At 39.6% G+C, this 20,923-nt stretch overlaps 1 protein-coding gene across 1 annotated transcript in view; it reads left to right on the forward strand.

Annotated features, from left to right (window-relative positions):
• LOC133632380 (gastrula zinc finger protein XlCGF57.1-like) overlaps positions 1–20,923 on the forward strand; it is a 72,462-nt gene that overhangs the window by 9,702 nt on the left and 41,837 nt on the right. The window contains exons 2-3 of the mRNA XM_062024771.1: positions 2,145–2,432; positions 10,899–11,134. Of these exons, the coding sequence (XP_061880755.1) occupies positions 2,145–2,432; positions 10,899–11,134 (524 nt within the window). The remainder of the gene's footprint in view (positions 1–2,144; positions 2,433–10,898; positions 11,135–20,923) is intronic.

Raw genomic sequence — 20,923 nt, forward strand, 5'->3', positions numbered from 1 at the left:
GTTGAGAAATTGTGTTAGATGTAAATATAAACGGAATACAATGATTTGTAAATCCTTTTCAACCCATATTCAGTTGAATGCACTACAAAGACAACATATTTGATGTTCAAACTCATAAACTTTTTTTTTTTTTGCAAATAGTAATTTACTTAGAATTTCATGGCTGCAACACCTGCCAAAGTAGTTGGGAAAGGGCATGTTCACCACTGTGTTACATGGCCTTTCCTTTTAACAACACTCAATAAACGATTGGGAACTGAGGAAACTAATTGTTGAAGCTTTGAAAGTGGAATTCTTTCCCATTCTAGTTTTATGTAGAGCTTCAGTCGTTCAACAGTCCGGGGTCTCCGCTGTCATATTTTACACTGCATAATGCGCCACACATTTTCGATGAGAGACAGGTCTGGACTGCAGGCGGGCCAGGAAAGTACCCGCAATCTTTTTTTACGAAGCCACGCTGTTGTAACACGTGCTGAATGTGGCTTGGCATTGTCATGCTGAAATAAGCAGGGGCGTCCATGAAAAAGACGGCGCTTAGATGGCAACATATGTTGTTCCAAAACCTGTATGTACCTTTCAGCATTAATGGCGCCTTCACAGATGTGTAAGTTACCCATGTCTTGGGCACTAATACACCCCCATACCATCACAGATGCTGGCTTTTGAACTTTGCGTCGATAACAGTCTGGATGGTTCACTTCCCCTTTGGTCCGGATGACACGATGTCGAATATTTCCAAAAACAATTTGAAATGTGGACTCTTCAGACCACAAAACACTTTTCCACTTTGCATCAGTCCATCTTAGATGATCTCGGGCCCAGAGAAGCCGGCGGCGTCTCTGGGTGTTGTTGATAAATGGCTTTCGCTTTGCATAGTAGAGCTTTAAATTGCACTTACAGATGTAGCGACCAACTGTATTTAGTGACAGTGGTTTTCTGAAGTGTTCCTGAGCCCATGTGGTGATATCCTTTAGAGATTGATGTCGGTTTTTGATACAGTGCCGTCTGAGGGATCGAAGGTCACGGTCATTCAATGTTGGTTTCTGGCCATGCTGCTTACGTGGAGTGATTTCTCCAGATTCTCTGAAACTTGTGATGATATTATGGACCGTAGATGTTGAAATCCCTAAATTTCTTGCAATTGCACTTTGAGAAACGTTGTTCTTAAACTGTTTGACTATTTGCTCACGCAGTTGTGGACAAAGGGGTGTACCTCGCCCCATCCTTTCTTGTGAAAGACTGAGCATTTTTTGGGAAGCTGTTTTTATACCCAATCATGGCACCCACCTGTTCCCAAATAGCCTGCACACCTGTGGGATGGTCCAAATAAGTGTTTGATGAGCATTCCTCAACTTTATCAGTATTTATTGCCACCTTTCCCAACTTCTTTGTCACGTGTTGCTGGCATCAAATTCTAAAGTTAATGATTATTTGCAAAAAAAAAAACGTTTATCAGTTTGAACATCAAATATGTTGTCTTTGTAGCATATTCAACTGAATATGGGTTGAAAATGATTTGCAAATCATTGTATTCCGTTTATATTTACATCTAACACAATTTCCCAACTCATATGGAAACAGAGTTTGTATAAATAAAGTGAGCAAGTTGTAACTAATCGACGGCCTCGTCCTTCCGACCAAAGAGCGGAACTTTATGGACCCAGTCTTACCGCCGACAAAACATGGGCCCTGGAGGGAACGTCTCCCCTGCGCTCCTCGACCACGGTCTGGGAGCCCACAAACAGGAAAGGTGTAAAGCAACCCTTGCAGAGCGGCTCCCTTTTTAAAGTGTCACCTTTATTGTTAGTTTAGAAGCCCAAATACCTCCATATTGCACTTCACGCACCCTCTTTATTAACCAGTAGAATTGTCCTTTGTTGCCTTTCTTCCTCTCCACCATGTTATTGCTTGTATGCACTTTGTGTGTGCGTTTTGACACACTCAACATTAGCGGCATTCAGATTAAAGAACGGTATCAGCATTGAGATTAAAGAACGGTACAGGTACCTTTCAAAAGTGGTATAGTACCGATTTCAATTGATTAGTACTGCAATACTTTATTAGTAGCAGTATACTGTACAACCCTACTACACACACATACAGTACATAGAAGAAAGTGTGTTTTTGTTGTTTGTGTCTTGCAGACGTCCAAGTTTCCCCTCAGTTAGTGGGGAGCTCCACTTTGAAGCAGGAGACTCCACAACCACCCTGCATTAAAAAGGAAGAGGAGGAACTCTGCATCACTCAGGAGGGAGAGTGTCTTCTAGGACGAGAGGAAGCTGATTACACCAAGTTTCCACTGAGTATTCTCTCTGTGAAGACTGACGATGATGAAGAGAAACCACAAGTAGACAACCTCTTAGCTCCACTATCAGATAGTGAGGCTGAAGACGAGGTTGAAGAACTTTTGAGCAGCGACACGGACTGTGAAGGTGATATGAGAACTCACACTGACAACAAACAGTCTGAATGCTCTACAAAGAAGACAGGTGAAAAATGTTTGAGCTGCTCAGTTTGTGGCAAAAGCTTTTCTCAAAATAGCTATTTGACTCAACACATGAGAACACACACAGGTGAAAAACCATTTAATTGTTCAGTTTGTGGCAACAGCTTTTCTCAAAATAGCTCTTTGAAGCGACACATGAGAACACACACAAGGGAAACACCATGTAAGTGTTCAGTTTGTGGCAAAAGCTTTTCTCAAAATAGCTCTTTGGAGCGACACATGAGAACACACACAAGGGAAAAACCATGTAAGTGTTCAGTTTGTGGCAAAAGCTTTTCTCAAAAAAGCCATTTGACTCGACACATGAGAATGCACACAGGAGATAAACCATTTAATTGTGCAGTTTGTGGCGAAAGCTTTTCCCGAAATTTGACTCAACACATGAGAACACACACAGGTGAAAAACCATTTAATTGTTCAGTTTGTGGCAAAAGCTGTTCTGTTAAAAGATATTTGACTCAACACATGAGAACACACACAGGTGAAAAACCATTTAATTGTCCAGTTTGTGGCAAAAGCTTTTCTTTTAAGGGCAGTTTGATTGAACATGAGAACACACACAAATGAAAAACCATGTAAGTGTTCAGTTTGTGGCAAAAGCTTTTCTGTTAAGAGAATATTGACTCGACACATGAGAACACACTGGACTAAGACCATTTAATTGTTCAGTTTGTGGTAAAAGCTTTCCTCTAAGCAGCTCTTTGTGTCGAGAACACACACTGGAGAAAAACCATTTAGTTGTTCAGTGTGCTGTAAAAGGTTCCCACATAATGCAGACGCAGTAAAACACATAAGAACACACAAGGGAAAATAACCAATTAGCTGTTTAGTTTGTGGTATGTTGCTCATATGTGGTGACATCCACCCTACCCAGGACCTCCTCACTGCTTCTTTCACAAATATCTGAGGTATTCATACAAACTTGGATTATTTGAAGCATAATCTTATCTACTCATGACCCCATGTCTTCTCTGTATCTGAAACCTTCCTGAACAGTAAGATAGATGATGCTTCAAGTGCTTGGTTACTCCTTCTTCAGTCCAGGGACCTGGGGCCTCATGTGTAGTTTGCGCACGCTCAAAAACCTGCACTACACCCTTTTTCACTGCAAAGTTGAGATGTATCAAAACTCACGTTGACACATAAGTGATGCTGGGTAACTGTTCCCATAAAAAAGTGACAACTTTTACTCCTCAGACTGATTTATGTGCAAATCAAAAACATATGAACAATTAACCCCCAACCCAACCCCCAACCCAACCCCCACCTCCCTCGACATTCGGGCATAACAGGTTCAATCCGGCCCACAAGATGAGTTTGCGAAGTGTAAAATTCAGCTGCATTTTTTTAATGAAAGAAACTGCTGTTCTAAATGTGTCCACTGGATGTCACAATAGCAATTCTGTTAGGCAAGCAAAAACTTTATACAGGGGTGAGCAAGTATACCAAGCAAGAGGTACACGGTAAAGCGGGGCTGTGACTCCTCCCCCTCCACCCAACAGGAGTAAAATAACCCATCAGCATAGTTCTGTGAAAATGATTGTCTTCTGTGCAAATGTAAAGAAAGTGAACAGTGTGTGATTTACTGCAATACTGTCAGTCTTTTAACTTTTTATTTGTGCTTTGTTGAAATTGTTCACACATTGCACAGCTTTTATTTTTTGTATCAATACACATTATGTCTAGAAGACAGGAAGTAACTCAACACTCTTGAATAGTTTCTACCTCAGTGTGTATGGTTTGTTGAGTTAGCACAGGATTAATATGTGGAAATGACAAATGAGGTAGTTGATACATAGAATAGTTTTTATTCATGCTTTATTTTGTTTTTTGTTCAATCCTAGATTGGTTGTGACTTAAAGTGTAATTGCTTTGTAGAAACACTGAGATTAAGTCTAAATTCATTGTGTTCTTCAAGCATACTTGCCAACCTTGAGACCTCCGAATTCAGGAGATGGGGGTGGGGGGGTTAAGGGGGCATGATGTCACTAAGATGACAAATCAAAACAACACTAAATTAAAGTGCACTTTTTGTACAGAACGCCACTACAATAGTTTAAAACAACTAAAGTGCACTTTTGTGCATGATGTCACACAAGATATTTCAATAAGTGTCAAATAAAAATGAGCTGCATAATAGGAAATCAAATAGTGCATGTGGTAGGTTCATGCGGACGTTATCTCCTTCTGTTGTTGACTATTTTTTTCATACGGTGTTGATCTTGAAATGTTTGCCTCGGCATTTTTATGGTGTGGGCGTGTGGCACCGAATGGAGATGTTGACATGCGGAGTAAGCACTCTTCATTCTGTAGCGGGTGACTTTTCAAATGATGCTACACATTAGCAGTAATGCTACTTTTTGTAGCAATGCTTTTTCCCCACACTTGACAAATTACGGTTGTCTGTTCAACATATTCCCACTTGAAGCCAAACCACCGCCAGACGATGGACCCCCTGCTGTTTTCCTTGGGAATTAATTCTTCCTTCATTTGCTACCAGATTTGCACCTTCTTTCTCTCGTATTACCACTCGCACCACAGCTAGCTTTAGCCATGCTGCTACCTCTCTGCTGCGCGAGGGCGTATACGTATGTGACATATGACGTGACAGTATGTTACATATGTAAGAAGGTGCGCTCGCTGTCTGTGAGAAGGAGAGACGAGAAAGAGTGGGAAGAGCCTGCAGTGTAATGTCCGCAGCTAAAAGCAACTGCGTGAGAATGTATACTCAAATATCCCAAAATAGTCATTTTCTATATCGCACAGAGACAAACCCGCGATGTATCGCATATATCGATATATCGCCCAGCCCTAGCTCATCCTCCTTATATTCAGGCTCAAAAATATAAGGTTCTGGATCATAATTTGTCCCAAAGTATTCTTTGATGGCACTCATGAAGTCTGCCTTTATTAGTAATAGTTGGTGGTGTTGTTGAAGGAAGTAGCGAACGTTGTGATGCATCTGTGAAAATAATGCGCCGCCGTTTGCTTAAAATGATGAAAATACGTAAATATTACATGTTATTATGAATGTGCCTGTTATTACAGTACATATATACTTACAGCGTGTATATACAAAGTTGCTGGAAGCTTTTGGATATTTCAGTTCCCAGTAGCGTGGCGTTAGCCTCGCTCCTTTTTGAACCCGTAGTGATTCCTGTAGCTTGGCTATTTTTTGACCCATGTAGTGACGTAGCGTCCATCAAACGCTACAAAGAGAGAAAATAGACTGCTAATCAAGGGCTGGAATGAAGACAAAATATTCCTACAATCATTATAATTTCTTGGTGTTGAAGGAAATAGCGAACGTTGTGATGCGTCTGTGAAAATAATGAGCTGCCGTTTGCTTAAAATGATAAAAAAATAATGAAAATACGTAAATATTACATGTTATTATGAATGTGCCTGTTATTACATTACATATATACTTACAGCGTGTATATAAACTTTTGGCTATTTGTTAGTTTTTTATAGGCGAAATAGAGTGCATCCCCATAACCTGCATTGTTAGCTGACTTTTGCTAGCGTTTATTTACGAGTTAGAAGCGACGCTATGTAGCTTAACTACAGTTCCCAGTAGCGTGGCGTTAGCCTAGATCCTTTTTGAACCCGTAGTGATTCCTGTAGCTTAGCTATTTTTTGACCCATGAAGTGACGTAGCGTCCATCAAACGCTACAAAGAGAGAAAATAGGCTGCTAATCAAGGGCTTGGAAAACACCAAAAAATATTGCTATAATAATTGTAATTTATTGTTACTATGATCGTTATTTTACGTGTTATTTATGTTACTAATGTATATCTGGTTGTTCCTTTAGATTATATTTAAAATTGAGTTTTGGTGGTACTGTTTTTACAATTTGTGATTCCAAAATCACTCAAAATAATTGTGATTATTATGTTTTGCCATAATTGTCCAGCCCTAGACGAGGTATTGGAAAGGACTTCATGATAAACTATGTATCACGGTACTTGAGTCACGATACAATAGTCTATTGTAATATTGTGACATGGAGTTTTACTGCCATTTTTACAAAGTCACTGAAAAATGTAAATTTAAACAGCTTTAAATGATGTTGTAAATATGTACACTAGATGTAAGTTATAATATATTGTACAAATTGTGTCAAAACCAAAGAAAATAAAATGATCATTGCAATTGTATAGAAAGTGGATCACATTTTTTGCATTTAATATCTAAAAAAGTCCTCTACTTCTTAACTACAGACTTCTTTGAGATATATATTATCTTTATTAGTTTTGTGATGTACACTATTTTGCCAAAAGTATTTGGCCACCCATCCAAATGATGAGAATCAGGTGTCCTAAACACTTGGCCCGGTGTATAAAATCAAGCACTTAGGCATGGAGACTGTTTCTACAAACATTTGTGAAAGAATGGGCCGCTCTCAGTGATTTCCAGCGTGGAACTGTCATAGGATGCCACCTGTGCAACAAATCCAGTCGTGAAATGTCCTTGCTTCTAAATATCCCAAAGTCAACTTTATTATAAAAAAAAAAAGAGTTTGGGAACAACAGCAACTCAGCCACCAAGTGGTAGGCCACGTAAACTGACAGAGAGGGGTCAGTATTGTAGTGGATTGTCCGAAGCTTAAACAGGCAACAAAAGTAGTTTAGTACAAACAGTTTATTTACCCATTAGTCAAAAGTGCAAGTCAGATTGAGTTGTTGACAACCGTCCTCCGGAGGACACAAGAATCAAACAAAATCTCTCCCTTGTCCTGGTCTCCCCTCCATTTTTATCTGTCCTTCGTGCGTCAGTCAGTTCTCTTCTCGTGCGTCACGGATTTGTTGTTTTTGATCTGTCTGTTCCGACCTCGTATCTCTTAGTCATACTTAGACAATCTAAACATTCTGTAGACAGGTTGGCATGACTCCATATTCACTTTTGTCCCACATCCGGTCCATTCAATGGCACAGAATAGAAGAGGAATGAAATGAGCAGACATTCTTAATACACACGAAATATAGTTCAAAGGTCAGAAATTCCACAACAGCATAGTGCAAAGACTTTCTGCACAGTCAGTTGCTACAGAGCTCCAAACTTCATGTGACCTTCCAATTAGCCCACGTACAGTACGCAGAGAGCTTCATGGAATGGGTTTCCATGGCCGAGCAGCTGCATCTAAGCCATACATCACCAAGTCCAATGCAAAGCGTGGGATGCAGTGGTGTAAAGCACGTTGCCACTGGACTCTAGAGCAGTGGAGACACCTTCTCTGGACTGATGAGTCACGCTTTTCCATCTGGCAATCTGATGGACCAGTCTGGGTTTGGAGGTTGCCAGGAGAACATTTTACATTTCAAACTGCATTTTGCCGAGTGTGAAATTTGGTGGAGGAGGAATTATGGTCTGGGGTTGGTTTTTAAGGAGTTTTTCAGCCCCTTAGCTCCGGTGAAAGGAGCTTTGAATGCTCCAGGACACCAAAACATTTTGGACAATTCCATGTGATGACACTTCCAGTTCATATGTGAGTAAAGGCAGGTGGCCAAATACTTTTTTTTTTTTTACAATATAGTGTATTTCAATATTGTCGAAGCAAATGTTTTCTACTTTCTGTGACTCTAGCTTAGCTTTTCTGAGTCTATGACAAGTCATGTAAACATTGATCCATCATTCTGGCAAGGCACTAAATGAATGGCCATGAAACACTACACACTAGGGTTGTCCCCATACCAATAATGTAGTACTTTAACTTTAACTTACATGTATAGATACTTTTCCAAATAAAGGGAACTACGAACATTTTCAATATTGGGTTTATTTTAACCAAAAATCTTAAACTACATTGAACACTTACAGTCAAAGAACAATTTTACAAGGTTAAAAAACAAATTAAAAGGCATTAAACACATCGGGCTTTTCTTGTTGCACTCAAATAACAGTTTACAATTTCCCATATTACATATAGTCTGCTATAATCAAGGATTAGATTAGAACAAAAAGTTCTACTGACATATTAAATGATTCATGATTTATGGTTGCCACTCCTGGTCTGTGCTTTAAAGGCCTACTGAAAGCCACTACTACTGACCATGCAGTCTGATAGTTTATATATCAATGATGAAATCTTAACATTGCAACACATGCCAATACGGCCGGGTTAACTTATAAAGTGCAATTTTAAATATCCCGCTAAACTTCCGGTTGAAAATGTCTATGTATGATGACGTATGCGTGTGACGTCAATCGTTGAAACGGAAGTATGCGGATACAAAAAAACTCTGTTTTCATCCCAAAATTCCACGGAATTCCGGACATCTGTGTTGGTGAATCTTTTGCAATTTGTTTAATGAACAATGGAGACTGCAAAAAAGAAAGCTGTAGGTGGGATCGGTGTATTAGCGGCGGACTACAGCAACACAACAAGGAGGACAGAGATGGATAGCAGACGCACTAGCCGCCGAACTCACCTTAACTTCCTCCGTCTCGCCGACAGCATCTGTGATCGGGTGAAGTCCTTCGTCGCACCGTCGATCGCTGGAACGCAGGTGTGCACGGGTGTTGATGAGCAGATGAGGGCTAGCTGGCGTAGGTAGATAGCTAATGTTTTTAGCATAGCTCTGTGAGGTCCGGTTGCTAAGTTAGCTTCAATGGCGTCGTTAGCAACAGCATTGTTAACCTTCGCCAGCCTGGAAAGCATTAACCGTGTATTTACATTTCCATGGTTTAATAGTATTGTTGATTTTCTGTCTATCCTTCCAGTCAGGGGCTTATTTCTTTTGTTTCTATCTGCATTTAAGCACGATGCTATCACGTTAGCTCCGTAGCTAAAGACCTTCGCCAATGTATTGTCGTGGAGATAAAAGTCACTGTGAATGTCCATTTCGCGTTCTCGACTCTCATTTTCAAGAGGATATAGTATCCGAGGTGGTTTAAAATACAAATCCGTGATCCACAATAGAAAAAGAGAGTGTGGAATCCAATGAGGACTAGTACCTAAGTTACGGTCAGAGCGAAAAAAGATATGTCTTACACTGCATTCTAGTCCGTCACTCTAACGTTCCTCATCCACAAATCTTTCATCCTCGCTCAAATTATGGGGTAATCGTCGCTTTTTCGGTCCAAATCGCTCTAGCTGCATTGTAAACAATGGGGAAATGTGAGGAGCCTTTCAACTGTTGACGTCACGCTACTTCCGGTACAGGCAAGTTGTTTTTTTTTATCAGCGACCAAAAGTTGTGAACTTTATCGTCGATGTTCTATACTAAATCCTTTCAGCAAAAATATGGCAATATCGCAAAATGATCAAGTATGACACATAGAATGGATCTGCTATCCCCGTTTAAATAAAAAAAATTCATTTCAGTAGGCCTTTAAGAAAAATACAATTATTAATGATTAATTAAGTACTAAAAACGAAACTATGAATAAATGTACACAGATAAGCCATGTGGCAGGTAAAACACATTTATTAAAGACAAAACACAAAATGTAGAAATGTCTTACAAAATGTATTCATTTCACTTGCATTAGTTGACTGCTAATTGGGCAGTTTTAACTGCGCTAATATTTGGCATCAAGTTCTACGTATCTACATGTGCACAGCAGGGGAGCTGGTTAACTTATGAGAGTAGTATGTGTATTTGTGAGAATGTCAACGTGTTGTCTGAGTGACGTCAGTGAGTGAGCGGGCGAGTAAAGAGAGAGCAGCAGGACAAGTGTAACAACTACATTATACCTGTCACTATTTAAACTCCTTGTGCAGATCTGAATGCTTATTATTTAAATGTTGACCTAAGTCTGAAGCAAAGGTGGTAATACTAATCACCACATTTGGCAAGGCGTGTTTTAAAGCAGCTGTTGTGAGAGTAGTGTATGTGTGTGTGCACCTTTAAGAGTGGCAGTATGTGGGCTGAGTGACGTGAGTAAGTGTAAGACCCAGTGTTACCCCCGACAAAACATGGGCCCTGGAGGGAACGTCTCCCCTGCACTCCTCGACCACGGTCTGGGAGCCCACAAACAGGAAAGGTGTACAGCAACCCTTGCAGAGCGGCGGCTCCCTGTTTAAAGTGTCACCTTTATTGTTAATTTAGAAGCCCAAATACCTCCATATTGCACTTCACACACCCTCTTTATTAACCAGTAGAATTGTCCTTTGATGCTTTTTCCTCTCCACCATGTTATTGCTTGTATGCACTTTGTGTGTGCGTTTTGACACACTCAACATCCTGCGCCTCGGCTCTGTAGTCACCGCCGCACAGCAGCATTCAGGTGAAAGAACGGTTCCGGTACTTTTCAAAGGTGGTATAGTACCGATTTCAATTGATTAGTACCACAATACTTTATTAGTAGCAGTATACCGTACAACCCTACTACACACACATACAGTACATAGAAGAAAGTGTGCTTGTGTTGTTTGTGTCTTGCAGACGTCCAGCAGCTGATCGGTAATCCAGAAGAAGTTTCCCCTCAGTTAGGGGGGAGCTCCACTTTGAAGCAGGAGACTCCACAACCACCCTGCATTAAAAAGGAAGAGGAGGAACTCTGCATCACTCAGGAGGGAGAGTGTCTTCTAGGACGAGAGGAAGCTGATTACACCAAGTTTCCACTGAGTATTCTCTCTGTGAAGACTGAAGATGATGAAGAGAAACCACAAGTAGACAACCTCGTAGCGCCACTATCAGATAGTGAGGCTGAAGACGAGGTTAAAGAACCTTTGAGCAGTGATACAGACTGTGAAGGTGATATGAGGACTCACACTGACAACAAACACTCTGAATGCTCTACAAAGAAGAGAGGTAAACAATGTTTGAGCTGTTCAATTTGTGGTCAAAGTTTTACTAAAAAGAGCCGTTTGACTCAACACATGAGAACACACACAGGTGAAAAACCATTTAAGTGTTCAGTTTGTGGCAAAAGCTTTCCTCATAGCAGCTCTTTGTGTCGACACATGAGAACACACGCTGGAGAAAAAACATTTAGTTGTTCAGTGTGCTGTAAAAGGTTCACACATAATGCAGACGCAGTAAAACACATAAGAACACACAAGGGAAAATAACTGTCCATCCATTTTCTAACACTTGTCCCGTTCGGTATTGCGGGGTACAACCTGGACAAGTCGCCACCTCATAGCAGGGCCAACACAGATAGACAGCATTCACACTCACATTTATCCCCTGGGCCCATTTAGTGTTGCCAATCAACCTATCCCCAGGTGAATGTTTTTGGAGGTGGGAGGAAGCCAGATTACTCGGAGGGGGGTAAAAATAACTGTTTAGTTTGTGGTATGTTGCTCATATGTGGTGACATCCACCCTACCCAGGACCTCCTCACTGCTTCTTTCACAAATATCTGAGGTATTCATACAAACTTGGATTATTTGGAGCATAATCTTATCTACTCATGACCCCATGTCTTCTCTGTATCTGAAACCTTCCTGAACAGTAAGATAGATGATGCTTCAAGTGCTTGGTTACTCCTTCTTCAGTCCAGGGACCTGGGGCCTCATGTGTCAAGTTTGTGCACGCTCAAAAACCTGCACTACACACTTTTTAACAGCATAACAAACTGCCAACTTTTACTCCTCAGATTGATTGATGTGCAAATCAGAGACATATGAACAATTAACCCCCAACACCCACAACCCAACCCCCACCTCCCTCGACATTCGGGCATAGCAGGTTCAATCTGGCTCGCGAGATGAGTTTGCGAAGTGAAAAATTCAGCTGCATTTTTTAATGACAGAAACTGCTGTTCTAATTGTGTCCACTGGATGTCGCAATAAATGTTTTATTTGTGATATGTACATTTTCAGAATGTGCTTGTTCTATTTTGGGCCGAAGTAAAACAAAAAAAACAATCTGAATTTGTCGTACTTGTATTTTTAAGTTATCATGCCATGGTTTTACCCGTCCCGCCAAGTGGAAATAGATTTTCCTCCATGCGGCCCCTGAGCTAAAATGAGTTTGACACCCCTGCTGTAATGTGACTCATGTGAGCAGGTTACTGTATGAACACATTTTGTTATAAGTTACAAAAATGTGTTCAGTTCTCAGAGACACATCAATGTCAGGCTGACAATCGCTCTTCCGCTTTCTCCAAACACGAGAACAAAGCAGCTCCTACTGACTTGTGATTGGTCAGACCGTGCCCATCTTAATCACATGGCTAATTTCAATATAATACATTGTGATGTAACACAATTGAATATCTTATATGCTCAGACAGTAATGTGTTTATATAAGTTTAGATTGTTTTATGATGTTTGTAATGGGGAAAGACGTTAATGTGTCTTGTTTTCATGTTTGACATTTAGCATGATAGCTGTTAACTGGCGATTAGTGATGTTAAGTGCCTAAAATGGTAGTTATTGATTAGCAGTGTGATGAGGGCTTTCTGCTGGTGAGTGATTAGCACTACAGTTAGAGCCACCTATCGCTAGGTAGAAATGAGCAGTTTCACCAACATTTTTATGTGAAACCATATTACTAACTGTCTGGTGTTTTACAGGATTCATGGAAGTTTATTGTCATACCAGCACACGATACACATGAGATGGCACACAATTTAGTACCACATGAACAATCGCAAAAAGCCGCTGCCTGACCAGGGCTCAGCAAATCTGTAGAGACTTTTCCCCCCCCCCCACCAAGGACTGTTTTCACTGCTGGACTCTAGAAAGAGGTTCCGCACTCTCCGTAGCAGAACCTCCAGGTTCTGTAACAGCTTCTTCCCTCAGGCCATAAGACTCTTGAATGCATCATAATAATCCCCTCAATTCCCCCCAAAAACAGATTAACTCGCTGGAATAAAAAAGACAATATAACATACATCCATAAACGTGGATGCATATGCAAAAGTGCAATATATTTGTCTGTACCGTAATCTATTTATTTATATCTGCACCTTATTGCTTTTTTATCCTGCACTACCATGAGCTAATGCAACAAAATTCTGTACTTATCTGTACTGTAAAATTCAAATTTGAATGACAATAAAAGGAAGTGTAAGTCTAATAGGATTGGTCCTGGTGGAGATCTACACTCTTAGTTATTTTCTTGTTTATTCAGAGTAATGATTTGATATTCTAAAGGTTTTTAACTAAAACAACTAAGTAGGTTGAAAAATATTTCTGTTTCGTGTAGTATTTAAAATGTATAATATTTTTCTTAGATGTATGCCCTTTTTCTGGTTTGAACAACAGCCATCGAAAATGTCTTTGCACGTGCTTGTATATATATATTTTTTAGTTTCAAAAAGTAGTTGTCGATTATTTAATGTTAGATACTGTAACAAACAGTTCAGGGTGTCCCAAGTTACCGGACAGTAGAGATGCGCGGTTTGCGGACACAACCGCGGAGTCCGCGGATAATCCGCGGGTCGGGCGGATGCATGACGAAAAAAATAGATTTTAAATAGATTCGGGCGGGTGGCGGTTGAACCAATTCGGAAATACATATACATAGTTAAATGTTGTTACCCACATACGAAAAACGAGCAGCACTCTTTGAAACAAGCAATTATTCATCAGGCACTGCTGCAGCTGTCACGCCGGGGGTCCTTAACGGCACGCGACTGTCCAGTTTCGCGCCTGTACAAAAAAAAACAATCGATTTCTTCAGATTCCAGCAGCTGTCAAAGACGAAGTATCCTTCCAGCGACGGGCAGTCAAAGCCGAAGTGCTATCGATCGCTGTCAATGACGGAAGAGGAAACATGACCACGGAAGTAAATTGGGGGGGGGGGGGGGGGTTTGTAGGGGGAAGAAATTTGGCGTGACACAGCACACCACAACACAACACAACAGCAGAAGAAGAAAAATATGTTGCCATGCGACAAACTAAAAAAGGAAATACTAAAGAGCAGGGGGAAAAAATAACAATAATAGTCAACACTTTCTTAATGGAAATGACAATAATATTATAATAATGATAAATAATATTATCACGCATTAATATCTCTTAGCCTCTAATGCGTGGCCAAGAGACATTCGTTGTGGCTTGTGCAGCCTTTTGAGACACTTGTGATTTAGGGCTATATAAATAAACATTGATTGATTGATTGATTCAATGCGTGGCACGCATTGAATGTCTCTGCTGCATTGGATCAGTCTCCTTTCTTTAACAGGCAAAAGCTTCCTAACCTCACTAATGCCTTGCATCGTCTATATTAGATATATAACACTGGGTGGGTGGCGGGTGGCGGGCGGTTGTGGTTTCGATAAAATGTTAGTTCGGGTGGATGGCGGGTGGATGACGACTTTTGTGATGCGGTTGCGGATGAAATAATTGCCTAGCCGCGCATCTCTACCGGACAGTGTTATGTAAGGAGGAGGAGTTTTGTCCCTCCAGAGTTGCCATAGGGCTGTGACGTAGGTGGGGGAGTGGTTGTTGAAGAAGGTGTGAAGATAACATTAAAGAACATATTTATTTTTGTTAGCCACGCAATTGTTATCTGTTTATATAAAAACTAGTCGTTTAAAGGGGATCTCTATATTAGACAGAGACACAACTATCAGCCAACGACACAACATTCTTTTTGAAGGACTCTTCTCAAATTCCTCTTGCCTTGGAGTGATTCATGCATTCTCTTTGGCTTCTGGTCTCCGTCTGAATGTGAACTAACGGCTGTGAAGAGATGTGAAATGATGTCTATATGTACAATTCCAGTTAAGGATAATATTAATTACCTAGGAATACTTATCACTAAAAATCAGAGCTCGAGATCGGTCTTGAACTTTGTAGAAAAACTAAGAAAATATTTAACCAATGGCCACAGAGAGATTTATCCTTAAAAGGCAGAACCTTGCTTTCCAAAGCAGAAGGTATCTCCAGGATTACGTATAAGGCTATTTCTTTAGATGTTAACCAAAAAATATGTGCGACTATTGACAAAATATTTGTTGACTTTATTTGGAAAAACAAAATTAATTATATAAAGAAACAAAATTAATTATATAAAGAAATATGTTATAATGAACAATTACAATCAAGGTGGTCTAAACCTTCTGGATTTCACTACACTAAACAACACCTTCAAGATTAATTGGATAAGACACTATTTGAAAGACCCTACCTCAATTTGGAACTTCATTTCTCATCATGTATTTTCTAACCTTGGAGGCCTAAACGTTTTGCTATCGTGTAACTACAAGATTGATAAGATTCCTGTTGCTCTTTCAAACTTCCACAAACAAGCCCTTCTGGCATGCTCTCTTATATACAAGCACTATTTCTCACCTACCAAATATTTCATTTGGAACAATAAAGACATACTGTATGTTACAAAAGGAAATCTCTTTTCCTCAACAATTGGTTCAAGAATGATATTATTTTAGTGAGTCAGCTTTTCAATAAGGAAGGTCAACTTTTTAATTACCAAGAATTTCTCAACCAATTTGCCATTGTGTTTGATGCCATTCCAACAGGTGTTGCTTACTCATCTCCTCTTTCTGCTGTAAGACTTGACACTCCTGTGGGGAAACTTTGCTTTGATCAGAAAAATAACAGAAAAATCCGCAGCTTATTCCAAAATGATTGTGTGTCTGTCTCCTATGTAATTGCGCTCTGGAATAATGTTGTGAATGACATCTGCTGGGTCAAAACGTGGTCCCTTCCTAACAGATATTTACTTACCAACAAAGTCAAAGAGATACCTTTTTAAAATCATTCCTGGTTATTACCCTGTAAAGACTGTGATGGTTAGATACAAGAAGGACATTGATGTTACCTGCACCTTATGTAACATGCATCCAGAGACTGTTTACCACCTGTTTTGGACTTGTGAAAGCACTCCATCACTATGGCAGGCATCTGTCGCTTCATCCTGGACAATATTCATGACAAATGTGTGCTTTGTTTTAAAAACGTGCTATTTGGATTTACACTGTATGAAAAACAATTTGAAAATTTACCATGAATTGATTTACGTGGACCCCGACTTAAAGGCCTACTGAAACCCACTACTACCGACCACGCAGTCTGATAGTTTATATATCAATGATGAAATCTTAACATTGCAACACATGCCAATACGGCCAGGTTAACTTACAAAGTGCAATTTTAAATTTCCCGCTAAACTTCCGATTCAAAACGCCTTTGGAGGTTGACGTATGCGCGTGACGTTGAGAGATCCACGGAAGTGTTTGGACCATATTGGACACAATACACAGAGCTCTGTTTTCTTCGACAAAATTCCACAGTATTCTGGACATCTGTGTTGGTGAATCTTTTGCAATGGAGGCTGCAAAGAAGAACGTTGTAGGTGGGATCGGTGTATGCGGCTGGCTGTAGCAACACAACAAGGAGGACTTTGACTTGGATAGCAGACGCGCCAGCGGCGAACTCACCTTGACTTCCTACGTCTCCGGGCCGCCGACCGCATCGTCAAACGCTGGAACGCAGGTGAGCACGGGTGTTGATGAGCTGAGGAGGGCTGGCTGGCGTAGGTGGAGCGCTAATGTTTTTATCATAGCTCTGACGAGGTCCCGTTGTTAAGTTAGCGTCGTTAGCAACAGCATTGCTAGGCTTCAACAGGCGTCGAATACACATTAACCGTGTATTTACATGTCCAGTGTTTGGTTCGGTGTCTCCTGATAGTAGTATTGTTGATCTTCTGTCTATCCTTCCAGTCAGGGGTTTATTTATTTTGTTTCTATCTGCATTTGAGAACGATGCTATCACGTTAGCTCAGTAGCTAAGTGTGTCACCGATGTATTGTCGTGGAGATAAAAGTCACTGTTAATGTCCATTTCGCGTGCTCAACTCTCATTTTCAAGAGGATATAGTATCCGAGGTGGTTTAAAATACAAATCCGTGATCCACAATAGAAAAAGGAGAGAGTGTGGAATCCAATGAGCCAGCTTGTACCTAAGTTACGGTCAGAGCGAAAAAAGATACATCCGGCACTGCCTCTAGTTCTTCACTCTAACGTGCCTCATCCACGAATCGTTCATCCTCGCTCAAATTAATGGGGTAATCGTCACTTTCTCGCTCCTAACATCTCTCGCTCCATTGTAAACAACGGGGAATTGTGAGCAGCACTACCGCTTGTGACGTCACGCTACTTCCGGTAGGGGCAAGGTTTTTTTTATCAGCGAGCAATAGTTGCGAACTTTATCGTCGATTTCCTCTACTAAATCCTTTCAGCAAAAATATGGCAATATCGCGAAATGATCAAGTATGTCACATAGAATGGATCTGCTATTCCCGTTTAAATTAAAAAAAATAATTTCAGTAGGCCTATAAACAAGTTGAAAAACTTATTCGGGTGTTACCATTTAGTGGTCAATTGTACGGAATATGTACTGAACTGTGCAGTCTACTAATAAAAGTTTCAATTAATCAATCAAAAAAGGAGTTTTACCTTTGCAACCTCATTATACTATTGGCTAAGTTTTATATTCATAAAAGTAAGTTTCTCAATACCCGACCTGTTTTTTGTGCCTTTAAAAAAGAATTAGAACTCTACATTAAAACACTCTCTACCTCTAACAACCAAAAAGCTGTGAAAACGATGATGCTGTGTTCCAATTTGAGTTATTTACTGAAATTGAGTGAGCCTATGGCTTTGCACTTTGTTTGTTATATATAAATATATATATATATATATATATATATATATATATATATATATATATATATATATATATATATATATATATATATATATATATATATATATATATATATATATATATATATATATATATATATATATATATATATATATATATATATATATATATACACTACCGTTCAAAAGTTTGGGGTCACATTGAAATGTCCTTATTTTTGAAGGAAAAGCACTGTACTTTCAATGAAGATAACTTTAAACTAGTCTTAACTTTAAAGAAATACACTCTATACATTGCTAATGTGGTAAATGACTATTCTAGCTGCAAATGTCTGGTTTTTGGTGCAATATCTACATAGGTGTACAGAGGCCCATTTCCAGCAACTATCACTCCAGTGTTCTAATGGTACAATGTGTTTGCTCATTGGCTCAGAAGGCTAATTGATGATTAGAAAACCCTTGTGCAATCATGTTCACACATCTGAAAACAGTTTAGCTCGTTACAGAAGCTACAAAACTGACCTTCCTTTGAGCAGATTGAGTTTCTGGAGCATCACATTTGTGGGGTCAATTAAACGCTCAAAATGGCCAGAAAAAGACAACTTTCATCTGAAACTCGACAGTCTATTCTTGTTCTTAGAAATGAAGACTATTCCACAAAATTGTTTGGGTGACCCCAAACTTTTGAACGGTAGTGTATGTATATATATATATATATATATATATATATATATATATATATATATATATATATATATATATATATATATATATATATATATATATATATATATATATATATATATATATATATATATATATTGCATTCTATTTTAGTTACTTTGAATTTACAAACCCCTGGTGCTGTTTTGTACTGTTTTTGTACTTACTTTGATTATTATTTCTCAACTGTTTGTAAATGGGGCAGCACGGTGGCAGAGGGGTTAGTGCATCTGTCTCACAATACGAAGGTCCTGAGTAGTCGTGAGTTCAATCCTGGCCTCGGGATCTTTCTGTGTGAAGTTTGCATGTTCTCCCCGTGACTGTGTGGGTTCCCTCCCGGTACTCCGGCTTCCTCCCGCCTCCAAAAACATGCACCTGGGGATAGGTTGATTGGCAACACTAAATTGGCCCTAGTGTGTGAATGTGAGTGTGAATGTTGTCTGTCTATCTGTGTTGGCCCTGCGATGAGGTGGCGACTTGTCCAGGGTGTACCCCGCCTTCCGCCCGATTGTAGCTGAGATAGGCTCCAGCGCCCCCCGCGACCCCGAAGGGAATAAGCGGTAGAAAATGGATGGATGGATGTTTGTAAATGTTGAAATTTATAAATAAAGATTTATTTTAAAAATAAATAAAAAAGATAACAGTAAAGAAGCGGTGGCTACTGGACCTGCTCTAATGTCTCCCGTTTATTATTTTATTAGATAAGTAATATAGGCGAACCCAGGACCCTCGGCTACAATACAATTGCTTTAAAATAGCGCCCCCGTGACCCCAAAGGGAATAAGCGGTAAAAAAATGGATGGATGGAATATTAAAATGCCTTTATTTTGAAAAACAACTGCTGCGGAGTAGAAAACGGAAGTTGCTGGATTCTAGCGCATGCGCAAATGTACTTGAAGAAAAGAAAACAAAAGACGAAGACTGCATGCTATGGTTGTTCGGAGATTCTTCGAATTCACGATCTTAAAGTCATATGATTCGAAGCAAATATAGCAACAAATATCTCAATTGGTATTTTCCAAAGCCACGAAACGTGCATTGAGTTTGGAGCGATATCTGAAGTGAAGATTGAAGACGTGATAGAAGATGGACGACTACTGCTATGCTAAGATGGCGACGTCCGCTAAAAGAGAACATGAAAGAGAATCAGCGCCACCAACTTCCAGCAAATCACCAACGGAGATAAAGACGAAACATGAAGGTGAGTGACTTGAGATCCGTAATTTGAAAGCTATTTGAATTCCAAACCCAAAAAGTAGAAACTATAGCCGACTTTGTTGAACAATGTAAACAAATAAGCTGTTAGCATTTTTTCTTCGACCCAAAATGTCGGAAATGTCTGTTAGAAGTTACCGCAGTAGTAAACAGTAGGCAAGCAACGATACTTGGTATAATCCTGCGTGAATCCGCCTTTATTGACCGTGATCCTGTGTGTGTGAGAATGTGTGTGTTTTTGTGTACATTACACAACATGTACTAAAAAACTCTGCAGACACTTTTTTTTAATCAATTTTGAGTTTGTGGATTAAAAACATTTTGTCCCTGAAATGATCATTAAACTTGTTTAATGTGTTGGTACACATTATTTTACAGTACCTCAAATTCAAACTGCACTTTCATGTACTTTTATTAAATATAAAACTCCTCAATCGGGGCACCGCTTGCCTTTTTCCAAGCACTGGTAAAAAGTACTGACGTTTTCAAGTCATTAAAGAATACAAATTATTATTTGAAAATATTGTAAATGTTAACTTGAAATAAAAATCCTACAGTATTCAATACACCACTGATACTTTGTTTCCTGCAGAATGTTTGTGATGACAAGCGAAACAAAACTTAAGAACTTTGAGAGGGAAAAAAAGGTTGTTCTTTTTACCCCACAAAATGTACAGAAAAGAAGCAAAACTGTGGTCCTAAAACCAGGTACGGACCGAAGTGTGGGTGACCTGTACCGTTACGCCTCTAGTAAACACAATTATAGATATGAACAAAATGACAGTTGTCAGCTGTGAGCATATATTACCTCCATCAAACATGGCGGAAATGTCTGTTACAAGATACTGTGGTAGTAAATAGTAGGGATGCAACTGTACTCGCTATTATCCTGCACGGGACAATCTGCCTTTAAATGTAAAAAATATAAATATAGATATTAATCG

This window comes from Entelurus aequoreus, linkage group LG17 (genome assembly GCF_033978785.1).
Source record: "Entelurus aequoreus isolate RoL-2023_Sb linkage group LG17, RoL_Eaeq_v1.1, whole genome shotgun sequence".
Lineage (NCBI taxonomy): Eukaryota > Metazoa > Chordata > Actinopteri > Syngnathiformes > Syngnathidae > Entelurus > Entelurus aequoreus.